We start from the raw sequence: 26,607 nt of genomic DNA, 5'->3' as shown, positions 1-26,607 counted from the left end.
ATTATACTCTCAAAACAAAAAAAAAACTCAAGCATATTTCTGTCTCAGTACATAAATCACCAATCCTAGTACAGACATACATCTCACAGTCGCCAGCACATGCACTGGCACAAATGCACGCACACACACTCAATTTATAGCCCTCTCATGATTCGTGCAACTTTACTGTATGTGACCCACAGCCACCAGCACAACTACTACAGCCCCAGTACAAGTGCCACAGTCCCTCCCAGCATCCCTTCACAGACCCCAGTACATGTGTCAGAGTCGGAAGTACACGCCTCTCAATGTACGTTAGTAATCCCATCACAGGCCTCGTCCATCACAACTCCCAGTACAAATGCCAGAGTCCTGTGTACCTGTCCCCACACGTATCTCAACACAGACCCCTCAACCCATCACAGCTCCCCCCATAGAAGCATGAAAGTTCCAAGTACATGTTCGATCACAGACCTGCATACCGTCACAGAAAACTTCAGCTTACCAAAGCCCCAGTACGTGGTCCGTCACACTTGTGTATGGCCTCACAACCCCTTCAGCCCACCATAAGCATCAGAGTACAGTGTACATATCTTGCACAGACCCCTTCAGCCACGATAGCCCCCAGAGTCTAAAACACACGTACCCTCTTAATGCAGTGCTTTCAATGGGGAGGAGCTATGGGGCGGAGCTATTTGCAGTGCTAGGGACCCAGCCAGGGCACACATTTAATGTGATTGAGATTGAATTGGTGTGCAGATGTGCATAATGATACTAAAGCATTTCTGGTATACTTTGAGTATTCCATTTCCCTTATACGTACAAAAGGGTACATTTATTATTAAAGTGGGCTTCTGATGGTTCAACACCTAGATCACATATGACTGGCACAAGATATTTTCCTTAACACTTTTTTGGAAAGGTTTAACTATGGTTAACCCTCTTGTCTCATTGCCACTTAGCAGACATCACCCAGCCCCTCCTAGGTGGCACAACTTTGCCTCAAAGCTCCTTACCTGCTGTAAAGTCTGATTGCCTCTTTGTGGAGGTGGGCAGCCTGCTGAAAGCTTGAGCCAGGATGCCTGGCTCTGGCTCAGTTCTAGGTCCTCTTGCACTCTCAAGCCCAAAATGAACTGAACTTTGATTGTGCATCTGCCTGCCAACCAAACCCTTATCTCATGTGCGAAGAGTAAAGACATCATGTATCCAACACAGACCCCTCGAGTCCACCACCGCCCCCTGTAGAAGGAGGGGAGTTCCAAGTACATGCATGCCGTCGCAGACACCCATCGCCATATTCTTGCATATTGTTTCCCTTACTACTTGTGGCAGTGCCAAGACGGTCTGCAGAATAAAATACATCATTTGCCAGTGTGCCCTGGAGAGGGTAAGAAGAAAACTGGGACAAAAAAGTGAACATTTGGTACTTGAAGAGACAGACCGGTTACCACTAAAATGCTATTGTGTGCTGCCCCTCCCGCCAACCCCACCACCCCGACGCTATTCCCAAACTCGGTCAGCTCGAGTGCCATTCAACTCTTAAGTAGTTCTTAACAGTAAATATTTTGAGCCCTGAAAGCTTGATTGCATAAGCATCATGACCCTCTCCTGAGGGCTTTACTAGAGGTCAAAGTCTTCTGCCGAGAGACTTCACATGTTTACTGAGCAAATCCTTTCCATCAAGTAATGCGACCAGTAGACGAGAACAAACAAAAAGTCTAAATAAAGTCTAAATAAAAAAAAAACCATTTTCATTCATTTCACTTCAATTCCACATTTACATTTAGAAACTTGCTGTAAGTGGGTTAGAACGTGCATTAGGAAGTCTACGCTGTGCTAACTGCAATTAATTTTATACAAATGAGTTGACAAACAAAACAAAAATAGCATAAATGTCAAAGAAAAAAAAAAGATCGAGCATATACACGGACATCTGCTCCCCTTGTAAGTAAATATGACGTGCCCCTAATGGCTGTGGGAATGTTTATGATGTTGTGTAAAGGCTCTTCGGCATCTGGGTGGTTCTGTGTGTACACACTGTCGCCCACGGCACTGGACAATTAGAGCTTAGTGGAGGCTTGCATGCCAACATGCAGGTTTAGCAGGGCTTTACAAGGCACTGGACAATTAGAGCTTAGTGGAGGCTTGCATGCCAACACGCAGGTTTAGCAGGGCTTTACAAGGCACTAGACAATTAGAGCTTAGTGGAGGCTTGCAAGCCAACACGCAGGTTTAGCAGGGCTTTATAAGGCACTGGACAGTTAGGGCTTAGTGGAGACTTGCATGCCAACATGCAGGTTTAGCAGGGCTTTACAAGGCACTGGACAATTAGAGCTTAGTGGAGGCTTGCAATGTGCAGGTTTAGCAGGGGTTTACAAGCCGTATCAGTGAGAACGCTGGCCAGACTGTTCATGAACTGGAAAAGAGCAGGCTGTGAGAGGGTGATCAGTAAATAAATACCCGGTCTGAAACACGAGGACCCCCAGCAGGAGGGCAAGATGGTCACTATGCAATGGGATGCCAAAAATATGTTAAATCTTATTCTGGATGAGATCAGAGAACTTAAGGCCTCTCAGGCTGTAGAAATTGCAGCGTTAGATGATTAGATTGAGGATACTGTGGCTCAGATTCCAGAGAGGATAAAGGAAGCTGAGTTCAGAATTTCCGAACTGGAGAACCAGGTTATTTCAATACTGAATGAGAGAATGAGGTTGATCTGTTTTATAAACAAAAATCCATGTTGTTAAACGAACTAGAGGAATTTGAAAATCCCTCACGCTGTGCTAATCTATGCATTGGGGGTTCCGGAGTGTTGCGAAGGCCAACAAACTCACCAATGAGTCGATTCTTTTATAAGAACTCATGTTCTCCCTGAACATTCCGGCGATCTCACACTGACTAAAGTTTATTGCGTGCCGGAACAGCGGTCCTCCAACTCAAAGTTCCCACATACTTATTTAGTAAATTTCGGGGACTGTCGAACCATAGAGCTAGTGTTAACAAAGGCAATCAAGCAGAGGCGGGTTTCCTCTCCAGAAGTACCTATCTGTCGTATTGTCCCTGACATGACAGCTACGGTGGCTAGACGCCAAAAAATAATTTGATAAAATGCTTCATTAGTTTAAAGCTCAGGGCACTCCAGCTATGATTTTGCAGCAATCCAAATTGAAGATGCTGATAAAAGGGCAATTCCACTTATTCTGTAATGTTTCAGAGGCACAGGAGCTTCTACTGCAGATCTCAAACAATCTCTAATTACAGGATATACATTTTGATGTACAATGATTATCACAGCATACTGATATTAGGATCGACTGCTTGTTTGCATTGCAATAAGGATGTCCTTAATATTAATGTTCTATGAGCAATACAGGTTAAGCAATGAATAGCCATTATTAATTCTGAAAAATGTCCTTGCTTCTTGATTTATTGATTACAGTATGTATTGCTATCTCTTATGTCTTCTTAAAATTACAGGAACTGTGACGGTTTGGGGGGAGGGTTGCTTGGACTATTGGGTGCAGTGCCATGGCACCCAGTTTAGTTAGGCACACACTGAGAGGGGTAGTGTAGGCACTTCCTCTCTCCTCGGGGGAGGGTGGTTTGAGTGTTTTTCTTTTTTGCACGTCTCTTGGGTGAGTACCCTAGATATACACATCGGATGAAGGGTTCAGGATGGGGAGGGTGGGGGTTCGGGTTCACAGCAAAGGAGAACAAGCATTGGCAAAGCCAATAGGTCTCGCTTTTGGGACCTTATAAGTATTTAGTTATGCAGCATAATATCCTTGGTGCAACAACATCAACTGTTGCATGGCTAAACACTTACAAGGTCTCAAAGGTGAGACCTATTGGCTATGCCAATGCTTGTTTTCTTATTATTTTATATCCCCCTTACCTCCGCCCCCTCCTCCTGTCTACCACCCCCACTCTGTGCCGGCTGCCACTGCTTATGTGTTCTCCAAGGCCAACCCAGACAGAAGGCAAGCACCTTTACATAAGGTGTTTTGTCTGTGTTGGTTGTGTGGCTTTTGCAGCATTTATCCCTAATGAGCTGCCTGGGGAGGGATATTTGTGTATTTCTTGGACAGGAATGCAGTAAGATGGATTAGGAGATAGCACAGGGCATTGCCCGCATTTGTTGGATAAATTTCACAGGTATCATCCCAGCTGATATGCCTTAGTAGGAAGATTTGTGTGTTTCCCCAACAGCAAAGCAGGAAGATGGAGTGGGAATGGGAACATGGCAAGAGTTTTGTCTGCAATTGTTGATTAGATTTCATACACATCATCCCAAATGAGCTGCCTAGGTGGGAATGGTAATGTATTTCCTCTAACAAGTTTGTAGGAGTATTGAGTGAATTATGGGAAAAGGGCAGAGTAACACAAAAGGTTCTTCTCCCTTAGCTTGGGAATAGTCCTGGCAATTGACCACAGAAACCCAGAGGGGGGTAGTGCTTCTGCAAAGGAGGATGGAACCAACTTCTCTGATGTACACATCCATCACGTGCACTGAGAGAAAAGGAGGTTCCCATTACTAAGGTTGCTGGACTTTTGTGCAGGAAGTCAGAAGGCCACCTCCTGGAGTACAGCCACCAAACAGCAGTATGAAAAAGAGTTACGGCAGAATACCTCCACCCACACCATCGACCTTAAAAACGATTGCGGGCATCTCCTTTCCCAGCAGCAGCCTAGTATACAGGTAATTTATCAGATGGACGGGTGACACAAAAATATTGAGGATACATCAGGGAAAAACTGAAAAGATTGTCGTACGAACATCTCAGGACTTTCACTTCTCATTAACCAATTGTGATAGGGATTCAGGCCCTTTGTCAGTGACCCAAGAGCACTGCGATGAATTGTTTCCAACAACCAAAAGCGTTGTCGTTGCTTGATTTAGTACAGATACAAAAGGCAATCCATTCAAGCAGAAATGGATTGCAACACTGCTGAGGAAACCATCTCAGCACCTTGAGACCCTGGCGGGTGAGTAGCGCGCTTTGTAAACCCCTGATTGATTGATCTCGAGACCCTGATCTTGTAGTACTACTGAACCGTGTCCACTAATAATGTGTTACTAGAGGATCCCTGTGAAATGCTATCCTTGGGGGGTTTTCAACTGTACCAGATCTAGTGCCATTGCGTATTAGTCCAAGCAATGGTATTTGCTTAATTCCAATTTTTACAGCGGTAGAATCAACAGGAAATGAAAATAAACAAAGGACAGAGCAATTCATAGCGGACAATTTTTCATCAAGAATAGAAAATTAAATACCATGTTGCACATCCATAGGAAAATGGGTAGCATGAATGGCTGAAGGCCACAAACAGGACCCAAAGTCCTGACACAGGCATTGGACAGGAAAATGATGTCTCAATGGTGTTGGATGGTAGTGAAAAAACGTTCAGAGCCTAAAAGAACATGTTTGCTGCTGATCACACAACATAGAGGACCGCACACTTCAAATTTATTCCAAAATAAACAAAAAATAGTTTCTCAGAGTCCAGCGCACAAAAGGCTAGCCCTCGACTGCCCCATCATTGTTATAAGCAAGGGTGTGCTTAAAGATTGCGTCATCACAAATGGCTATCCTTAGGCTCCAAACAGTCTGATCTTTGTATTATATTTACTGCCGCTCCCTCAAACAAGGCGAGCTATACACAGAACCAAAACAGTGGGTGATGTCGTACTTCCATGAAACATATTTGTAACTGAGGCCCACGTAGCTGAAACGAATTTGCTCAGAATCACACGTCTTTTTTGGTCACGCTCCGGGATTCGTCCACCCGCCTAGTATACGCAGATGGGCTCGGCTTTCACTGCTGCACTTATGCCCGTTGCTCTGCACTTCGCTGGCTCTGTTACTGAATGCGCTCTACGTGTTTTCTTTTGATTAAGTCTGCACTGTGCCCCCGGTTAAGTGGTTTGTTATGTAACACTAGAAAGCAGTGGGTATTCTATACCCATTAAGAGAATCAGTGAAGGGCACATGCAGGAAAGGGCTGGCAGGGGAGAGTGCTGCAAGTAGGTAAAGCAGAAAGTAGGCTAAATACGAAACGAAGAGTCGATGAGAAAAGAGAAAGAGAAGAAACTAGGAAATTTAGGGAAGCAAAAGAAAAGCGAGCTTTGTGACGTTTTGTGCAAAGCAGCAAATTGAAAGTAAACTAATTGCGTACAAATACAACAACCAGAATTTTTTTTTAACAAGAATAAAACTAATTTGGAAGTAAAGAAAGATAGATGGAGGCTGTGAGTAGCAAAAGGCAACCATAGCAAAGGGTAAGATGAAAAGGAAATTCGAAAGGAGGTAACGCAAAGGAATAAGAAGGAACTAGCACGATAAAAGGTAAGAAGGGGAGAGAGAAATAAATAACAAACGCGTGCGCCTCGAAAGTAAAAAAAAACAAGATTGAGGAGGAGGCAGCAGGGGGAGGGGAGCGAGGAGGAGGCCTGCTCCAGTTTCCCTTGCGGGAGCGAGCAGGAACCATCTGCTAATTACAATTAGATGGTTTCAAAGCTCGCTCCTGCAAGGGAATCGCCAAACGTACACGCGTTGCCATTCAAAGCAATGCAATGCGTGCACGTTTTTGCCTGAAAAACGGAATCGATTTCTAAAGGTCTCCTCCTATGCACTGCATGCGCGCTGCGTAGGCGAGACCTAAACATGGGAGAGTTAACAAACATATTTGAGTAACTTGATAGACTTTCAAGAGACAGGAAATGCAAAAATACTAGATTGGTTGAATAGATATGGAAGGTTATGAATTTGAAATAGGCTGTTTTATTTTTTCCAACCTTAGTCCAGTAGGAAGGGTTAGAGAAGGTGATAAGTTGAAAGAATGTGGCATGTCGCACGATGGACTGTTTGTCAATAGGATGGTAGGATGATTCTTTCATCATTAAATAATGCACTTGGTCACTTTTTCCACATTTCAAATGGTTAGATACTACGTGAAATGGGATAGGCTGCTAGCACAATGCACTTTATCTCTGCATCGCACTTTAGATTAAATAGACAAGTGAATGTAACTTTGTGATTCCTATTGCAGTCATCTAAGGATTTCATACAAATTGTTACTCTAATGTCAATGGCCTCAATAATAAACGTAATGCCCAAGCGGTAGACAACTGGGTGCAAAGTCATTTGCCAGATATAGTGTTCATGCAAGAGATGTATTATATGGAAAAGAGGGAACCTACATATAAAAAGTTTAGGGAATGGGCAGGCTATCAGTACATTTCATCTGCAAATGCTGCCCACAGAGGGCTGGCAATATAGGTCAATAAGCTTTTTCCTTTTCAAGTTACACTTTCCTAATCCAATACTGAAGGCAGGTGGGTGCTTCTCAATGGCTTACTTCATAGCAGAAGTCTCACTATAGCCACAATGTATGCAGAGGTCTTAGATGATTCTGCACCTTTGACAGATCTTTACCAGGCACTGCTGAACATTCCTGGATTTGTGATTCTAGGCGGTGATTTAAATTTTCTTCAAAATCCGGAGGTAGACTCATCTTTTGCTAGACGTTACCAGAATACACCGTGAATGGCCAGTGCAATGACTGATTAGGGGTTGGATTTGGTAGATCTATGGAGGGAAGAATACTTAGTTAGGCAGGAATATTCTTGTCTCTCATCAAGTTATAAATCGGCCACTAAGCTAGATGATTTTATTTCTTCACCAAATTTGAAATTAACTAGTTACACACATATTCAGAATGTTTTTTCAGATTATGCCTTAGTGAAGATGAAAGTGTCTGGGATTCATTTAGAAAGAATGTACGACAGATGTTTTTTTAACAAAGTGAACTTAGAAGATGCAGAGTGGTGCAAAGATATACAGATTGAAATACTCAGCTATCTTCAAATTAATTCCAATACTGCTAGTGTCAAATATACTTGGGAGGCATTTAAAGCAACTAAAGGTGGCTATATAAATTCTAAAGAGATTGTACAGAGGAAATGTTCATGTCTATATGGGACACTCTTAGAGTCAGATCTGCATCGGGCATCTGTACAATGTATATGTAATAAAACTGCATCCTATAAATCAGTACTTAGACAAGTGAGAATGAGCATGCAAGGATATGAAGCACATATGTAATAAAAAATAACAAATACTAGTAATAGGTGTAGAGCCTTATTATGCAAATATTATTTGTAATACCAAGATACTGCTACTCCTACTATTAATGCTAACATTAATGAGGTTTACAGTTATTATAATATTATTATTGATGATCATTGTAATGTTGCCTCCCTGGCATCCCCTTCAGGCATTACATGCTGCTCGTCCCCACCGTGCTCCATGGTACGCACACAGAGAAGGTGTGCGTGGTCCTCACGCACCTGAACGAGTCACTCACGGTGAGCGTCACTCTGGAGCACCCGCCAGAGAACATCACTCTTGCTCATGACTTTGCGGTGGACAAGGACTTAGAGCACTGCTGGGATCTGAAGGTAAGAGTGAGCCTGCGGGATATGTCGTAATCCCTAGTAGTAGGCTAGAGTGGAGAACAAAAGTTGGGTTACTCCCTTACAATCCATATGCCTTGACCCCCTACTCTGGCCATGAATATGGGGTAAAGGCACTTCTTAAAGAGGTGCACATGGCAATGATCTAAGTCACATTATATGAGCTGAGGCTCCTACAAACAGACACCCACAAAAGAGTAGTATCATTAATATTTACAAACTACATTTCTAAAATATATATCTATATTTCTAAATACATGCACTCACACACAGAGAGGGAGATAAAAGAGCTAGAACTATTTAAATAAAATGTTACAGCACATTAACTCATTTAAATGTGCATTAAATAATTAATTAAAATATATACACATTTAATGTAATGAGTTACTGTAATATTTTATTTTAATAGTTCTAGGTTTGCAATAAATATTTACTTTATGTTATATTTATATTTTACAATAAAGTATTTTCTATATTATTTAGAAACAATAAATGTTAAGTTTTTTTCACTATACTTTCACAACAGGAGATTCTCAACACGCTCCCAGAAGTTTCTACATGCTTTTGAAAAGTTATCAGTAGCAACTTCACATTTGTAAATCGTGTTGTAGGCGACTCTATCAGGGAGTCGAGATATGTCAATCTACACTTGGAAATGGAGAATAGTATAAAAGTCAACATTTAAACCTAGATAGAGTATTATTTATACATGTAAGCAAACCTTCTCATGTAAATGTATCTTTGTAATCAGGCCTTAAATCTAAAAGGGCATTCAATCTGAAAAACCATAAGCGTCAATTGCAGACTTCAGTCCCCTCAAAGCTATCCCCATTATAATTGCCCTCTAAAGACACAACCGCCTTATAGTTCCACAAAGCCCCCGTCTCCACTAAGAGGGTGAAATGTGAGACAAAAGCGCTGAAGCCCACCTTCAGCCATCTGGTTGGCCAATCCTTTGTGCACTACTGACCATTACTGAGCATCCGTAAACACCCTGAGCCAGCGGCATCTGAGAAGTTCTGTCCACCATAGTGAGTCTGCCAACAGCACCATTGGGCATTCATTTTTTGGGTTCCACTAACACCATTGGCACCCTAAGTCCTGATGCCAATGTGCAGCAGTCTTGTACACAAATTGGCAGTCCAAAACTCAGAAACACAGTAATGAACACTTTCTGTGACCCCAGCTAAAATGTGCATTGCAGAATGGGTTGGAGTTCTGAAACACTGTTACATCACTAAGCAGCCTGTAGGCAAACTTTGTCTGCAAACGTATGCAAATGATGTGACAGTCTCCAGGGTCACCACCCACAGTGAGTCTGAGACAATCTGTCTCTGTTGAACAACCAGACATGGAAAGGATTCAGGGCTTTGTCTTTTGCTGCTGTAAAACAAGGACAGACATATTGGCCTGACTTTACCTTTGTGTTCAAGAAAAACAGTTAAACAGGTGATATTTCTTATTGTTACAGGTCCCTGAGATGGAAACTTCCAAGGTAGCCTATGTCACTCTGCACGGGAAGGGAGACACCATGGAGTTCCACGGGAGGAGATCCGTCCTACTCCAGCCCTCGGAGAACCTGGTCTTCGTACAGACCGATAAGCCCATCTACAAGCCAGGGCAGACAGGTGAGAATAGAGACCAACACATCTGTAGCAGAGAGTCCCAAACTTGAACTCTAGAAGTCCACAAATAGCATCACAGAGTAGTAGGATCAGTCAGTGAAAGCCTATTGATGTGTAGAGGGTCAAGGTATGTGGTAACATTTTACTAACTCCTCAGGTGAAGCTAGAGAAACTGACATGTGGGTGTGGATTTGTGAGAGAGGGGGTTCTCCATGCGTTCTTGTGCAGAAGAGATCTATGTGCATGTCTGATGCTATACCTAGGCAGTTAGCAGCCTTTCTACCCTCCATTATACACAAAGAAAGCAAATACCGTTGTTGGTCTGCTTATATCAAGTAGTTTCATTCATCTTCCAATTATCTCATGAGGATGACAGAGATGATAAAGCTCCAGCCGTGACAGAGAAAAAACTCCCCAAAACTCACCAAAGATGGTAGAAAGGACTCACTGCCCCTTTTGTAAGGATGAATGTAGCTAAGATCCCCAGTGGCCCCAACACAGAGGGGTGTTTTATAATTTGCATGGAATTGTAGGCAATCGAAATGTGTGGAATCCTTGTCGCCTTACACAACGCAGAGAACTCCAGCAGTTTCCCCTGTCTATGTTGTACAATTTGCACTGATGGTCAGGTAGACAGGATGAACCTAAAAGGCAGGGGAGGGTATAGCTGACCTCCTCCAAAAGTCCACTGGGGTGTCTCTGGTGAAGGACACTCATCTCTCTGGCTATCCCTGCTCCAGCCTTTCTGATGTGGTGCAGGGCCTCTAGAGGGGTATGCATTTCTCAGGAACATACCATGAATGATGGGAAAGTGGGGCTGCACATACTAACAGAGTGCCACGTGTTCACAGCACACTAAATCTTTGTACACGTGTGTCTTTTAATACATAATGAGGCGCCCAGCTAGTATAACAGAAGAAACATTAGTAATGTGTATCCTGGAATTAGCAAATGGTGTTCTCCCTATTTGCTAAGGAGCAGACATTTGTTATAGATGTAGGTATCTTTGGTGTAGCAATGTGCACTAATGCTCTCCTTTCTCTATTACAGTCCAGTTCCGTATTGTGTCACTGCATGATGACTTCCGTCCAGAGAAAGAGACGGTAGGTCTACAAACTAATGAAAGCAAATAAAAAATGTATGTTACACTAGTGGTAACATCCTTTCCATTTACAAACCTGGATCTATGATAAGTTCAATGTTCTCTACAAACTTTTAAAGGAAGGCATGGCTTATATATGTCCTTGACCCTCCACAGCAATGAACTAAGGCTAGAACAAGCAGTAGCTGCTCCACAGGCTATGGTAGTGATGCAGAAAGTCTTGACCTTACAGTAGACAGACACTGTCAGGCACTTCCTGTGAATAATGTGACACTGTAGCCTTGGACGCGTTTAGAAATGTAATTTCATCAAGCAGACCTAAAAATGCTTTTCGAAAAGTCTACCTAGGTTTTGAGCAGATCTCCAGGTTCCAAGTTTACGTAAGCGCCTTCATCATCAGGCCCCCAGATCTCTGGCAATAAATCGCAACAAGTGTACTGTTTGTTGCACCATAACTCTTATCATATAAAGTTCACTTTTCCAAAATTTAAACTGATCTTCTGCAGTGACTGTTGTTTTTCACTGTCACTGTGGGAACTCTTGGAGAACTGTAGGAAAAGTGAAGCATTGTGTGATAGGGTATCTGGCAGAGACTGGACTCTTCTCAAATTTGTCAGATGTTTGTTTCCGTACTGGATTTGACATCAGGGACAAGGGAGAGAAGAGAGGACACCATCATTATGGGGTCTGGGGCCAGTAATGAGAGAAAATGATTGTGCAAGGTCAGTGAGACTTCTTATAGTAAGTGGACCACAGATGTAGGAATGAGTGACACCTCTGGAAAGGGCAAGGACGGTAACCTGATTGATTGGACAAGACCATGCTGCAACACTTTATACATTCGTGAAACTCCATTCTAGTGTGAGCGGTCCACTTCGTGGAGAATACCCATGGATGCTTGAGTACAGTGAGGTGGAACTGAGTGTAACAGCATGGAAGGGTACAGTGCCCAACTCCACCAAAGTGTACAGTGCATGTGTTGTATACATGAGTGAGAACCCATTAATATTTTCTACTTCCTCCCAATTTGTGGATTATAACACATTTTTTTTTCCTTTCTTTTTTGATTTCCAGTTCCCTGTGGTATACATTGAGGTAAGATGTTAATACTTCATTTATTTCATCTCACTGTGTCACTCTTTGCAGTGATTTCCCAGAAGACATGAATGCCTTTGCCCTCAGTGGTTGCACCCCACCAATAAATACTCAGGAGCCTCATATACAAAGCGGGAGTGATGTCCAATCCATAGGAGCACAAGATCCAGGCCAGGATCATTGTAGCAATCTGAGAAACTCAATTTGAACTAGTGCAAATCCCAGCGGGTCACGAGCTCCAGGTCCGGACTCATCATGTGTTACACGTTTATGTTCTGTTCCCCACTAATCTAGCATTGTCCTCCTTTTAGGATCCGCAGAGGAACCGTGTGGGCCAGTGGCGGGACATAGTAACAGAGGGAGGACTCGTCCAGCTCTCCTTCCCCTTGGCTTCAGAACCTCTACAGGGAACATACAAAGTGGGCGTGCAGAGGAAACGAGGATCTACTGTGGAGCATGTGTTCACTGTGGAAGAATATGGTAAGAAAACTTTGTTATAAGGGTTTGTGCAAAAACTGTGAGCAAATACTGAGGTTTATCGAGAATGACAGAATTAATATAAGAGGTGGTGAGCAAGAACCACAAGAAAACACTGTGGAATGTAGAGGTGGAAGCAGAATAATAAGAAAACTCTTAGTTACAAAAGGTGGTGTAAGAACCATAAGAGAACACTAAGGAGCATGGAGGAAAGATACAAATATGATATATAGAAATAAGAGGAGTGCAGAAACAGAACACTATGGAACATAGGACTATGAGGAGTGCAGATAGCTAACACTAAGGTGTGTAGACGTAAGAGGAGTGCATAAACAGAGCACTAAGGTATATAGAAATAAGAGTAGTGCAGAAAGAGAATACTACAGTCCAGTGGAATAGAAGTGCAGAAAGAGAGCACTAAGGTGTATATAGAAATAGGAGAAATGCCGAAAAAGAAAACAGTGGTACAATGGAATTAGAGGAGTGTAGAAAGACAATACTAAAGTACATGGAAACAGTCAGCAAAGTGTAAAAGAGAACACTATGGTGCATAGGAATGGAAGGAGTGCAAAAAACGAACACTACCATACATAGGAATCAGAGGAGTGTAGAAAGAGAATACTAAGATACATGGAAACAATCGGAGGAGTGTATAAAGAGGAAACTAAGGTACATGGAAACTTAAGGAGTGCAGAAAGAGAACACTAAGATGTATAGAAATAAGCATCATGCAGAAAGAGTACACTAAGGTACAAAGGAATAGGGGGAGTGGAGAAAGAGAACACTATGGTAGATAGGATTTGGAGGAGTGTAGAAAGAGAACACTAAGGTACATAGTAACCTGAGGGACATGCAGGGAGGACAGTAAGATGTAGAGAACTAGAAGGAGTATGGCTAGAGAACACTAGGGTATGGAGCAATGGAGAAGTGCAGAAAGCGAACACTAAGGTATATAGGAAAGGGAGGTGTGCAGAATTAAAACACCAAGGCACATAAGAATAGGATGAGCGCAGAAATAGATCTCTAAGGCACACGGGAACATGAGGAGTGCAGAAAGAGAACACTAAGATGTGTAGAAATAAAAGGAGTGCAGAAAGAGAGCAGTATGGTCCAATGGAATAGGAGAAGTGCAGAAAGAGAACACTATGGTGTATAGAAATAAGAGGAGTGCAGAAAGAGGGTACAATGGAATTTAAGAAGTTCAGAAAGAAAACACTAAGGTGTCTCCAAATAAGAGGAGTGCAGAAAGATAACACTATAGTACAATCGAGTAGGAGGAGCGCAGAAAGACTAGGTTATATAGGAGTAGGAACATGCCCATAAGAATGGAAGGGAATGCAGGAATTAGAGGAGTGAAGAGGAGCATACTGCTCTGTACTCTAGTGGGAAGAACACAGCAAGAACACTGGAGTACACAGAGGAGGAAACTCAGTTTGAGTGCACTGAGGAGAACAGGGGCATTGCTCGGTTCAATCATTGATGTACATGACTTCCTTTTGGAGGCCTCACCAACTGGACTGACACCTACATCTCTTTAACATTTCAGTTTTACCCAAATTCGAAGTCATTGTCCAGATGCCCAAGTCCATCACCATTATGGATGAGCAATTGGAAGTGAATGCCTGCGCCAAGTGAGTGCTTTACAGTTTTTTAACATATGTAAATGGCCATGAGGTGCAGCTCAAGTCACCTCGACCAGTGAGCTTCATTATCCACAGACTGAATACTGTGTAGAATTAGAACAGTGAGCTTGTGTCTGCTTAATGACTAAACTGCCCAGCTGCTGACGGTGCTCTCTTCAGATGGATCACCTATAGGATCTTAAGAGAGAACTTGGCTTTTCACGGCCATGCCATACACCCTGGAGGGATCACCAATAGAGGTTAGAAAGCAGTTTTATTTCCACACTGTAAGAAGTTGGATTACTGGATGAGGGGGTGAAACCCCATTCAAGCAGCAACAAAACTTATTGTCAGGGTGAAACACAAGCAATCCCTAAATTAACCTGTGCTCAACCCTCTGGTAGCTTGGCACAAAAGCAGTCAGGCTTAACTTTAAGGCAATGTGTAAAGTATTTATGCAGCATACAAACAGTAATAAAGTGAAAATACAACACAAGATCATTCCCACGCCAATTTAGAAAAATAGAGGACATTTTAATTGATCATTTGACATTAAAACTTCAAAAATACTATCAAAAGAAGCAGAGATGAGAACTTCTAAATATTTACGGTAAGTATAGTGCCTAAAACCACAAAGCGCCACTTGCAGTTATCTGGTCATACGAGTTCAGGCTGACGCGATGGAGCCAGAAAAAGGGACAAGGTAAGTCCCACTGAAAATGGGACCTTTTCAAGTCCAGTGCAAAGAGTTCAGTTCGGGGGGGGCCAAGGAGCAGAGAGAGAGTTGTTGTAGCGTGAAGTGCAGGCATGGTGTTGTGGGATATTGGTCACTGTAGTGCCAACATCCTGTTGAGTGTCGTTGACTGTTGTTGCTGGAGATTCACATTTACAATCACCACACGCTGTCAATGCTGTAGCATGAAGTGCAGGTCTTACATTGCCAGTCTTCACTGGTGGTGACTGTAGAGAGAAGAGTTGGCTTCACCGGAGCTTTGCGGCTGAGGGTGGCAAGATCTTGGCACGAGCAGTTGCGGTCGCGAACAGCTCAAAACATCAGGAATTCTTCTTTTCTTCCAGTAGTAGTTCAACTGATGCCACAACAAGGGTCCAAGACCTGAGGGGCTCCTCTTGAGGATCAGGAAATCGCCCCAGCAGAGGCTAGCAGGGCTCAAGCAGATCCAGTTGTTGGGCCAGGCAGCAGGTCAACTGCACAGATGCAGAGAGGTCCCTGGAGCTTATTATGTCACCGTAGCTCTAACAGGAGGTCAGTCAGCTCACCGTTACAGTCAATTCTGCTCAGGGTGAACGGTGCAGGTCCAGTCTTTTATTCTCAAAATTCAGGGCAGGCCACAAGCAGCAGGGCAGCAGGGTATCCTTCTTCTTTATGTATACACAGGACCAGGAGTGTACTGAAGAGTGGGTCTGAGGGTTCACTATTTATACCTCATGCCCACTTTGACATGGAGAAGCTTCGAGGGTCCTCCCCCGACAGAGCTGTCTAGAATTTCCTGCCCTGGGCCCTGATTGTCTGGGAGCACAAAAGACTAGTGTGAAATCCTTTGTGAGTGTGCTGAGACGGAGTCTTCATAATGCGCAAGTGTGGCAAGTGACAGCTCCGCCCCTATCAATTCAGAGATGTCCCCTCGTGCCAACACCTATTCCCCCTGTGTCTCACTGTCTGAGAGCACTACACAAAGACCAACTGCCAACTACACTTAGTGGTGTGACTCAGGATACATGCTGCAGGCACTAAATAGTTGGGATAAGAAAATGCCAACTTTCTAAAAGTAACATTATCAGAACTGTGACTTAAAATTCAACTTTACCATTAAAGAGGGCTTAAAATTAGAATTCTTTAGAGACCAAACTCAACTTTCCTACATGCTCCCTATTGAAAGTCTTCACTGATTAAACGTAATAAGGTAACCCAGTTGTATCCTATGGGAGAGGTTGACCTTGCAGTAGTGAAAAATGAATCTAAGAGCTTTCACTGCCAGGCCATGTAAAAGTCAAAAGTAGACTTTTTTAATACACTTCACCCTACCCTATGGGCTGTTTAAGACCAACCCTATGGAAGACTTATAGGCATTCAAAAGAAAAGTTTAGTCCCTGCATAAGGTTTATTTTGACAGATCGAAATGGCAGTCTAGAACTGCACACACAGGCTGCCACGGCAGGTCTGGGACATGTTTTAAAATACCTCTTAAGTGGGTGGCACTTCCAGTGCTGTAGGCCCACAATGAGTATTTAATTTACAGGCCCTGGGTACATGTAGTACCATTTTGCTTTGGACTTACAAGTGAATTAAATGTGCCAGTTGGGTGTAAGACAATTTCACCATGTTTAAAGGAGAGAGCACAAGCACTTTAGCACTGGTTGCTAGTGGTAAAATATGCATGGTCCTAAAAGCCAACAAAATCGAGTTCAGAAAACAGGAGGGTGAAGGCAAAAAGTTTGGGGATGACCCTGCAGAGAGAGCTAAGTTCACCACATACTCACTGAGTCACTCGCTTCTCTTCAAGGTTTTCCATACTTAGGATGACGGAAGAATTTTGGTCATCTTAACTATTCAACTGTGGGGGCATGGCCTGGCCGATCGCCAAGATGGCGGCTTGACCGAGAAGCTCCGGAGTGGCTGTGCATAAAATGCAGCCTTACTCCGTTCTATCAGTGTTTTTATTGGCATCGACTGCCTCCACGGATGCCCGCCACTCCCTGGATCCTTTTGGGCGCTCGGCACTGGCGAGTTTAGAACCATTACCTGAATAGAGCTTCTTGCTGACTGCAGCCTGACACAGCCCTCGGAGGCCCCGCGATGACAGGGGTCACGGGCGAGCCTGAGGGTAGGGCTGCAGCCATAGCTGAACAGCAAAAATATAATCAAAGCCGGCACGGAGGTGATCGTAGGACCGAGCGGGGGCGTAGTAGACACCTGTTCCCCTGCCTATCTACCTTGAACTGTGACACGTAATGGTGAGTCCCCTCCCCACTGGCTGCCCCGCTGCACTGTCTCCCTGATTCAACCACTCGCCGCATGTATCGGCTTACGCACGCAGGGAGCGGCTGCCGTGGGCTCCTGGGGCCTGGAGGTACATGGGACTGTTGTGCCTGATTCCACACTCCATGGGGGCCTCGCCACATGCAGCCACTTGGACTTGGTGTCAGGAGGTGTTAAGATGCCAAAGCATTGAGTGATGTTACGACAGGGGAATCTATCGAGCCTGGGCGCCCATGAAGATCTGCATTGTGCATTGGACCTACAGCGAAATTTGGATCGGGCTTTGGTGATTTGTGCCTGCGTATTGCTCTACCCTGATAGTTGCTGGGCATAGACAAGCTCAATCCTTCCAAGTGCTGGGTGGTGGCACTTCTTCACTTTCAGAATCCCACCCACTGCGCTCTGAGGCCTCCACCTATTAGCGGCACAGCCAACCTCCAGTTCTCTTTGACCAACATGGGTCGGGGGACCCCAAGCAACGACAACTTATCTTTGAGACAGCCAAGACCCACAGGCATGAGGGCAGCGAGGACCTCCGCAGACGGCACAGCGGCTATTATGGCTGAACTGCGCGCTCGTTTCAGAGCCATAGATGTGCGATTTGATACCTTGGCTGCCCATCTAGTAGGGCAGGCATAGCCGCATTGAACAACATGAGACCCATATTGATGCTGCGGTTCACTGCATCTCAAAGGTGGAAGATGCACAGCCGACAGCGGCTAAGCGCCTGGAACGTGCGGAATGACTGCTCAAGGTAACAGCAGCTAAAGCTGAATATTTGGAGGCTAGATCGCGATGCAATAATATACGGATAGATGGGACTATGGAAGTGTATCTGGAGTGGCTCCTTGTGGAACTCTTTGGGAGGGACACCTTCTCCTCAACATTCTTATCAATCAATCTTATCTCCTTTTCAATACTAGCTGCACATGCTTTGCCATAATGATTATGCTAACCTAAGCGGCCCCCTCCGAGCGTTGCTTCCCTCCTAGGAGATCTCATACTGTTTGTTTGGGAACAATGGTATTCACCGTATACAGGATGGGCGGGTATCTGATGTGGGTGGGGGAAGGAGGGTTGGGAGTTTTGTTATTCTACCTAGCAAATGTTTGTTATTTGCAGGATGTAACATATTACTGCTGCCATAACCCATTTTCACATATTGATCTTTCCCCACACACTTAACTAAGGCTGCCGGGACACGGCCGGGTGGGGGCACTGTAGCACTAGAGTTGAGGTGCATGTCCTGGAGAGGCCTGTCCAGTCACCGAAAGGGAGACAGGTGATGGCTTACCTCACCAGGCACGAGGTGCATATAGATGTTTTGCAAAGAGACCCACTATACTCCCAGCACTGACAATCGTTTTGCCTCTAACCGGGGCATTAATCGATTGTTTGCCAGTTACAGCACCTACACTCGGGAGGGGGGGGTCTGCATATTGGTTCACAAAGCAATTCCATTTCAGGCACACATGGTGATCAAAGACCCAGAGAGTCGCTATCTGGTGGTGGCGGGAACCCCTGGTGTGAAAAAAATACTGCTGATTAATATATATGCCCCTAATTTAGACATGCAAGGCTTTTTCTAGGGCATCTCCACACACATCTCCAGCATCCCCATTGATTCCATTACACTGGGGGGGACTTCAACCTCATGCTGCACCCTGCCCTTCACACTACCGGATCGGGGCTTGTCACTAAACTACACTCTGCACAAGAACTCACAACCCTGCTTAAGACTAACCCCGGGCGGAGACCCCCGCTCCGCCTGCGGAGTGTGCAGATATTTGCCTACTCGGCGTTCCACAGAGAACAGGGAGTAGGTAAATCTCCACCCACTCCTCGGCAGAGCAGATCGCAGCTATTCTTTCTACTCACGGCCACATGGTATGTGGTCTGGTATAGTCCACTGGTACCTGAACCCCCACCTTCTCCTCCATACACACTTAGAGGATTATTTGCCCTGAACACTATCAGATCACTTGCCGGCGCTGCTATCGTTGACGATTCCCTACCTCAAACAGCCCCACCGCTCCAGGCGCTTCCCAACTGATGCTTTTCTTGATGTTCTATTTAAAAGCAAAGTCAATGACGCCATCATAGAATACTTCCAACTCAATGCTGGCTCAGTACCTCGATACGCCACTTTATGGGAGCTATTTAAAGTTTATATCCGTGGCATCTGCATAACTAAGAAGGTGGGAGTTTTGCGCACCTTTCGACATGCTCTGGACGCGACCTAAAGAACACTGAAAGATCTCGATGTACCTGCCCTACAAGTAACCCCCTACTTCTCTGCAAGAATGGGCAAAGCTCCTTGAGGAGTTCCAGCAACTTGCAACCCGCAAAGCTACTACATGAGGTAATACACGCATACCAGGGTTTATGGGGAGTGAGAGCGACTGGGACGAACCTTGGCCAGACTACTTAGCCGCCGATCTCAATCCTCTTATATTACTCAGCTGCAATTGGATGATGGCACGCCCATTACTCAGAGTGCTGATATCTCATCTGCCTTTCTTTCCTACTACTCTCCACTATACACCGCACGCTCCCTATCGGCAGATGCTGCCCTCTCGGACTATTTGGCTGAGGTGTCAATGGTCTGAATTGAGGAAGGCCAGTGCCAGTTCTTGGCCTCGCCTTTAAGCACAGACAAGATATTGCAGGCCATTGCTGACCTTAATGGGCCCCGTGCCCCTGGCACGGAAGGCCTCACGCGAGTATTCCATAAAACGTATCAGGCTTTATTGGTTCCTTACCTATTGGATGTGTATGCAGAGGCGCTCAAATTGGGAATGCTACCTCCCACAATGCGAGAAGCAATCATCTCCTTACTTCTCAAGCCTTGCAAGCCATCCGATAGGTGCGCCTCTTACAGGCCCTTATCTCTTCTTAACCAAGATTACAAAATTCTGGCTAGGGTGCTTGTGATGCACATTTCGCTCTTAATAGACCAAATTATCTCCCCGCTGCAGATTGGTTTCATCCCGAACAGATCTATGTTTGCTAATCTACGCACTATCTTCGCAGTACTGAATCAAATTGTACCTGCTCTCCCTGCTGTTGCAATACTACTGGATGTCGGAAAGGCCTTGCATTCTCTAGAGGGGCCTTTTCTATATGCAGTACTCAATAAGCTAGGCTTCCCTCATGGCTTTTGCAATCTCATCTGCTTCCTGTATGACAGCCCTGTGGCCCGGCTCCGGGTAATGTCATAGATCAATTTAATTTGTCGAGAGGTACCAGGCAGGGCTGCCCACTCTCGCCCCTACTGTTTATAATTGCCATGGACCCACTTGCACAACATTTCCAGGAGAGACACCTACATCGCGGTCTCAGGTCCACCGGGGTCCCCTCCTGGCCTCCCTCTATGCGGACCACGTTCTGCTGTTTGCTGTTGAATCTGAAACCAATCTCTCTCCGCTCCTATGGGAAAATTCTGAGTTTTTTCTGGCCTGGTTATTAACTGGTCCAAGTCTGAGATATTCCCATTGACAGATGCCATGCTCGCCTTTCCATTGGGCTGTCCTCTGCAATGGTGCGACAACCCCCCCCCCCCCCATATTTGGGTATTATAACAGCCTCGCAAGGCATGAGAAGTCATCCGCCTATATAACAGCCCTGCGATCGACTGACTATCAATGCAAGTGGATCGATGGATAAAGCTCCCACTATTGATTGCATGTAGGATAGCCATCATCAAGATGATGGCACTGCTCCATTTTTGTATCTTTTTCTTGAATGTCACCATTCCACTTACGGTTAAGTTCTTCGAAACACTTCGGAGCTGCTGACCAGACTGGTCAGGGCCGGCGGACACCCCTGCATAGGATGGCAGACACTCACAATGCCTTTTGCTCGTGTGGGATTTGGGGTACCAGATTTTTATCTTTCTTATCTAATGGCGCAAGTTCAGTACACATATTTGTGGTATCACCGGTATGCAGGCTACAGTACTTGAAAGCTGAATGTTCGCAGGCTCGCCCCTTTCCACCATTCTGCCTCTCGGACTCCCGAGAACAACTACAGAGTTACAGACAGTACTGGGTATGGGAAGGACTCCGTCGATATGTGCAGGCTGACTGCCTCTACTCCCCACATTTACCATTCCCACTACTGGTCACTGGTCACAGCCTCAGTTGTCTGGTCAGACAAACCCTCGCTCGCTGCGGGCTTAATACTGCGGGAACCTGTGTCATGAGACCCAGCTGCGCTCCTCGGTATCCGATCTCGCCGCAGGACCGGGACGTGACATGTCACCTATGGACAGATTTCTCTTGCACAGAACACGAGCTTCCGTAGTCGCTAACAGAACCGAAGGAGTTCTCCCTGCTTTCTACAGTTATTATCTCACCTGACAACACTCATCTTGTTTACCGTCTACTCTATACCATTTAACTAAGTCGCTCCGACCGCCTGTGGGGGGTAGGACCCGAGCGGCTTGGGGGAGGGATTTAGGCCACCCTTTGATAGAGAAAACATGGGCATACTGCTGTGAACAAACAGGCTACGTATTGAACAATTACAGACACAAACTCCTTCATTTTAAATATTTGCGTAGAGATTATGTCACCCCAAAACGTCCTGCCAGAATGGACCCTGCCAGGTCCCACAGCTGCCCTTGATGTGCAAGCGAACACGCTGACTTTGTACGCCTAGCGTGGAACTGTCCCCCCTCCCCCGTCTTGGCGTATTGGGAGGCAGTCTTCCGACATTTAGCACTGATGACCGAGTTTGAAATTGTAAAGTTGCTATGTGCTGTAGGTACTTGCAGTTATCCCCAAGGACTTGCAGGAGACAGTGTAGAGGGTAAATTACGCCTTTATTAAATCAAATAATAATCTCCCCGAGAGAGCGCCGGGCAACACGCTCCGATCGCTTCCTCTCGCGCCGCGCTACTCGCGCATGCGCAGTAGCGTCCAATATGGCCGCTACTCGCATTACTGCCCTGACGTAATGCGCGTCAACTAGACCGCGACACTACATATCTCCCCCTTTTATACCATCCAACACAATATACCCCGACCAGATGGTCAGTCCATTTCATAATCTCTAAACTTGGATGGTCTCACCACTGCTCGCCCCACCTGGGTGTGTCTTACCGGGGTGGTATGTCCTACTCGGCCTCCTTCTGCGACCGGGCCTCCTCTCCTTCCTTCCGGAGTGCCCTGGCCCTCTCTCTCTCCTTTCTCACCGTCTTCCCGGGTCCTTTCCTCCGTGGGCCATCCATCCGGCATGTCTCTCTCTCCATCCTGTTCTTCACTCATGTTCTCTCCGCACTCTCCTTTGGACGTTCCTGCGTCCCTTGTCGCCCCTTCTGTCGGTGTTTCCCCTTCCGTGTCCTCCCTGGGCCATTGCAGGATTTTGTTGCACTTGGCCATGCGATCGTGGGACCACACGTTTCCGTCACTGAGCAACGCTGCCCGGTCGTACACATCTTCTACTCTTAGGGGTGGGGAGTACTTGCTTTCTCCCTTCCGCTTCAGAACTGCCAGCTTCACTCTGACCCACTCCCCTTTTTCCAATACAGTCTCCTTCACCTTCCTGTTGCGGTTGTAGTGTTCCGTGTAAATGTGTTGTGCCTTCTCCAGGTTGTGTTGTACCACCGCTGGAGACCATTTGCTGGTGATGGTCTTCTCCTGCCAAGCAACATTGTCTCTGGTGAAGGGTTGCCTTCCTCGCAGGATCTGGAAGGGGCTGTACACCGTACCAGTGGGGGTGATGCGATATGCCCATATTGTACTTTGCACTTCTTTTTCCCAGTCTTTGCCCCTCGTGATGGCAGCTTGTATGGAGCCCATGAGCACCCTATTGAACCTTTCTACTTGTCCGTTACTAGCCGGATGATATATCGACGTGTGCCTAAGTAGAATGCCGTTCCTTTCTGCAAATTTGGCCCATTTGTCTGAGGTGAATTGGGGGCCATTGTCACTGATTATGGTCCTGGGTATGCCTTCCCTGAGGAACACTGCCTTGAGGAAGCGCAGTATTTCGTCCGTGTCCATGACCTCTTGGATGTGTACCTCTGGCCACTTTGAGTACTTGTCCACTAACGCACAGAGGTATTTGGGTATCCCCTGATCATCCAGTATAGGCCCTAAGATGTCCACTGCCACCTCTTCCCATGGATTACTGGGACTCGTGAACTTCCCTAGGGGCGGCCTCATTGGCTTCAGTATCTTGTCCGCTCCTTGGCACTGCACGCAGTCTCTTACGTGCCTCTCTACTTGCATATCCATTCCTGGCCACCAATACGTTTGTTTGGTCCTGGCCTTCGTCTTCACGATTCCCAGGTGTCCTTTGTGTATTATGGATAGCAGATCCGGTATTATGTTCTCCGGTTTCCTCTGTATACGAACACCCCGTCGTTCCCCACCGACAGCTCTTCTCTGACCTCGTAGAACTGCCGGACCTTGGGTCTCTGTCGTCTCCTCTCCGGCCACCCTCGTACAATGTACATCTTGATGTCGTCCAGATCTTCATCCGCTGCATACGCGTCTTTCCACTCCTGTCTACTGATGGCTTTTTCTGGGTCGTCTGTCAGGGCTACCATCTCGTCTTCGTCTTCCGTGTCTTCCGTGCCATTGGTGGCACTTTCCATCGCCGACGCCCTGCTGAGGTAATCTGTAATCTGCAATCTTGTTTCTCGAGCCCGGTATGTACTCCACGTCGTACCGATACTCCAGGAGTTTCAGCGTCATCTTCGCAATCCGGGGTGTGGCGCTGGCATGGCCGTCGGATGTCAAAACCTTCACTAGGGGTTTGTGATCCGTCTTCACTTGAAATCTTGTGCCCCACAGGAACTGGCGGTACTTTCCCATGGCCCATACCACGGCCAGCATCTCTTTTTCGATCACACTGAACTTTTGTTCCGGTGACGTCAATGTCCTGGACGCGAAGCTTCTGGTCTTTCTTGCATGAGCACCGCTCCTAACCCTTTGTCACTTGCGTCCGTCATCAATATGGATCGCCCCTGAGAATCGTACCCATGCAGCGGGATCGCTTGGCTGATTTCACGTTTCACCGTGTCGAACTCTTCCTGCGTCTCTTCAGTCCACACAAACGCCGTCTTGTCCCTCGTGAGTTGCCTCATGTAGTGTGTTTTCGTGGCGAAATGGTGGACGAACTTGCTGTAGTATTCCGCCATCCCTAAAAATGACCGTACTTCTTCCTTGGAGGTGGGCGGGGGTGCATCGCAGATGGCCTTCACGTTCCCTTTCTTCGGTGTTATCCCATGCGCTCCTATCTCAAGCCCCAGGTATGTGACTGATGTCATCCCGAAATGACATTTCTCCCATTCTGCCGTCAGGCCGTTTTCCTCCAGGATCTTCAATACCGCTTCCAGCTTCTTGTCGTGGTCTTCCAGCTCTGTCCCCATTACTAGGATATCGTCCTGGAAGTATTGCACTCCCTCTATGCCCTTGAATAGGCGGGCCATCAGCTTCTGGAACACCGCTGCTGCCGAAGCTAGACCGAAGGGCATGCGGCAGAACTGATAGCATCCAAACGGCGTTATGAATGACGTCAGTTTCTTGCTCGTGGGATGCAGCACTGCCTGGTGGTACGCCGATTGTAGGTCGATGGTGGAGAACCATTTCATGCCTTTCGTGCGGGCCAACATTTCCTCTATGCGTGGTAAGAGGAATTTTTCTACCACGATGCACTTGTTTAACTCTCTGAGGTCCACACATAGGCGCACCTTGCCTGACGGTTTCATGGCCACTACCAGAGGCGCCAACCACTCCGCGCTGTCGATGGGTTCTATGATTCCCCCATCCTCCAGCCGGTGTAGTTCCTGTTGTACTGCCTCTCTCACTGCGATCGGTATGTTCCTTACTTTGTGCGCAACAGGGCTGACGTTTTCCTTAAGGACGATCTTGTGGGAGAACTTCTCGAGTTTTCCGATTGTGCCGCCAAAAACTTTTGGGTGTCCACTCCGCCATTTCTCTGCCGTCGACTCATCTCCGTCCAGGGTTACCATCACTTGGGTGTCCCCTCCTGGATTCAGCTGTACGCCCAACTCTCCTTGGTCCATCCATCCCAGGACTGAAGGTCCCTTCTCCGCAACGTACAGTTTGCAGTGGGCACTTCGTTCTTTGAACTGGAACAGTAGCTTCCTGAACCCTACCATCAGGATGGGTTCCCCTGTGTAGGTGACTGGTCGTATGTCGGGTGGTTCTAGATGTGTGCCCAAAGTGGGTTTGAACCTCTCGTTCCACACCGATCTTTGGACGATCGTGTAAGGAGACCCCGAATCCGCCACTATGGTGATTCCTACTCCTCCAATGATCATGTCACACTGGGGTTTGCGCGATCTCCTCCCATCGATGCCCAGCACCTGGTCCTCCACACACAAGACTTCGTCGTCTTCCTCCTGTCTCTCTACTTCTTCTCCTATGTCTTGCGCCACGAATTTCACCGCGTGTTGTCTCCCTTTCCTTCGACATACTTTCTCGTAGTGACCGACCAGGCCGCCGAACGCACACTTGGCTCTGAAGGCGGGGCACCGTTTGTCGTGCGCTGCGTGGTTCGAGCTTCCACATCTGTAGCACCTCACCGTTTCTCCTTTGTCTTGCTTCCATGTTTGTCCTGGTTTTCCTTTTCCTTTGGGTGTTCCTCTGTACTCCCCTGGCGCTGTTTTTCCTCGTCCATACTGGTCCGCGTCGTCCACCTTATTAACTGTGAGTCTTGGGGCTTGGTCTGTCTTTGCGGCCTCTGCACAGCGCTTGGTCAGTTCTGCCCTTTTCACTATGGCGATCACGTCTTTCAGCGTCGCATCTCCACTCGCCCACAGTTTATCTTGCACCGTCTTACTTGTCGTATGCATTACGATTTGGTCCTTAATGAATTCTTCCTGTAATGCCCCATACTTGCACGTTATCGCAAGTTTCCGCAGTGCCGCCACATAGTCGTCTATCGTTTCCCCCGCTTCTTGCTTCCTCTGCTGGAAATTGTAGCGGTCGATAGAGGTGCACACTGCGGGACGATAGTGGTTGTCCAAGTCTTCAATGGCGTGTTTGAACACGTCCGTGTCCGCTGCCTGTCTGGTGACCGGTGTGAGGTTCTGGAATACCCGTATTCCTTCTGGTCCTAGATTGTGTAAGAGTATCCTCTTCCTCCTGGCACTGGAGAAAGCCTCCTCGTTCTCATCTTCCAGTGCTTCTAGGTAATTTTTGAAGTACTCCCTCCAGTCTTCCCACTTCATTTGGGGTTCTCCTGGACGTGGAAGG

General features: G+C 46.3%; 1 protein-coding gene across 1 annotated transcript in view; it reads left to right on the top strand.

Annotated features, from left to right (window-relative positions):
• LOC146812901 (alpha-2-macroglobulin-like) overlaps nt 1-26,607 on the top strand; it is a 122,818-nt gene that overhangs the window by 13,138 nt on the left and 83,073 nt on the right. The window contains exons 2-7 of the mRNA XM_085619973.1: nt 8,257-8,440; nt 9,927-10,083; nt 11,131-11,183; nt 12,257-12,277; nt 12,589-12,757; nt 14,301-14,385. Of these exons, the coding sequence (XP_085476099.1) occupies nt 8,257-8,440; nt 9,927-10,083; nt 11,131-11,183; nt 12,257-12,277; nt 12,589-12,757; nt 14,301-14,385 (669 nt within the window). The remainder of the gene's footprint in view (nt 1-8,256; nt 8,441-9,926; nt 10,084-11,130; nt 11,184-12,256; nt 12,278-12,588; nt 12,758-14,300; nt 14,386-26,607) is intronic.

This window comes from Triturus cristatus, chromosome 7 (genome assembly GCF_964204655.1).
Source record: "Triturus cristatus chromosome 7, aTriCri1.1, whole genome shotgun sequence".
NCBI classification, from domain to species: Eukaryota; Metazoa; Chordata; class Amphibia; order Caudata; family Salamandridae; genus Triturus; species Triturus cristatus.
Note: the sequence above shows the minus strand (reverse complement) of the source record. Positions and strands in the feature narration are given on the sequence as shown.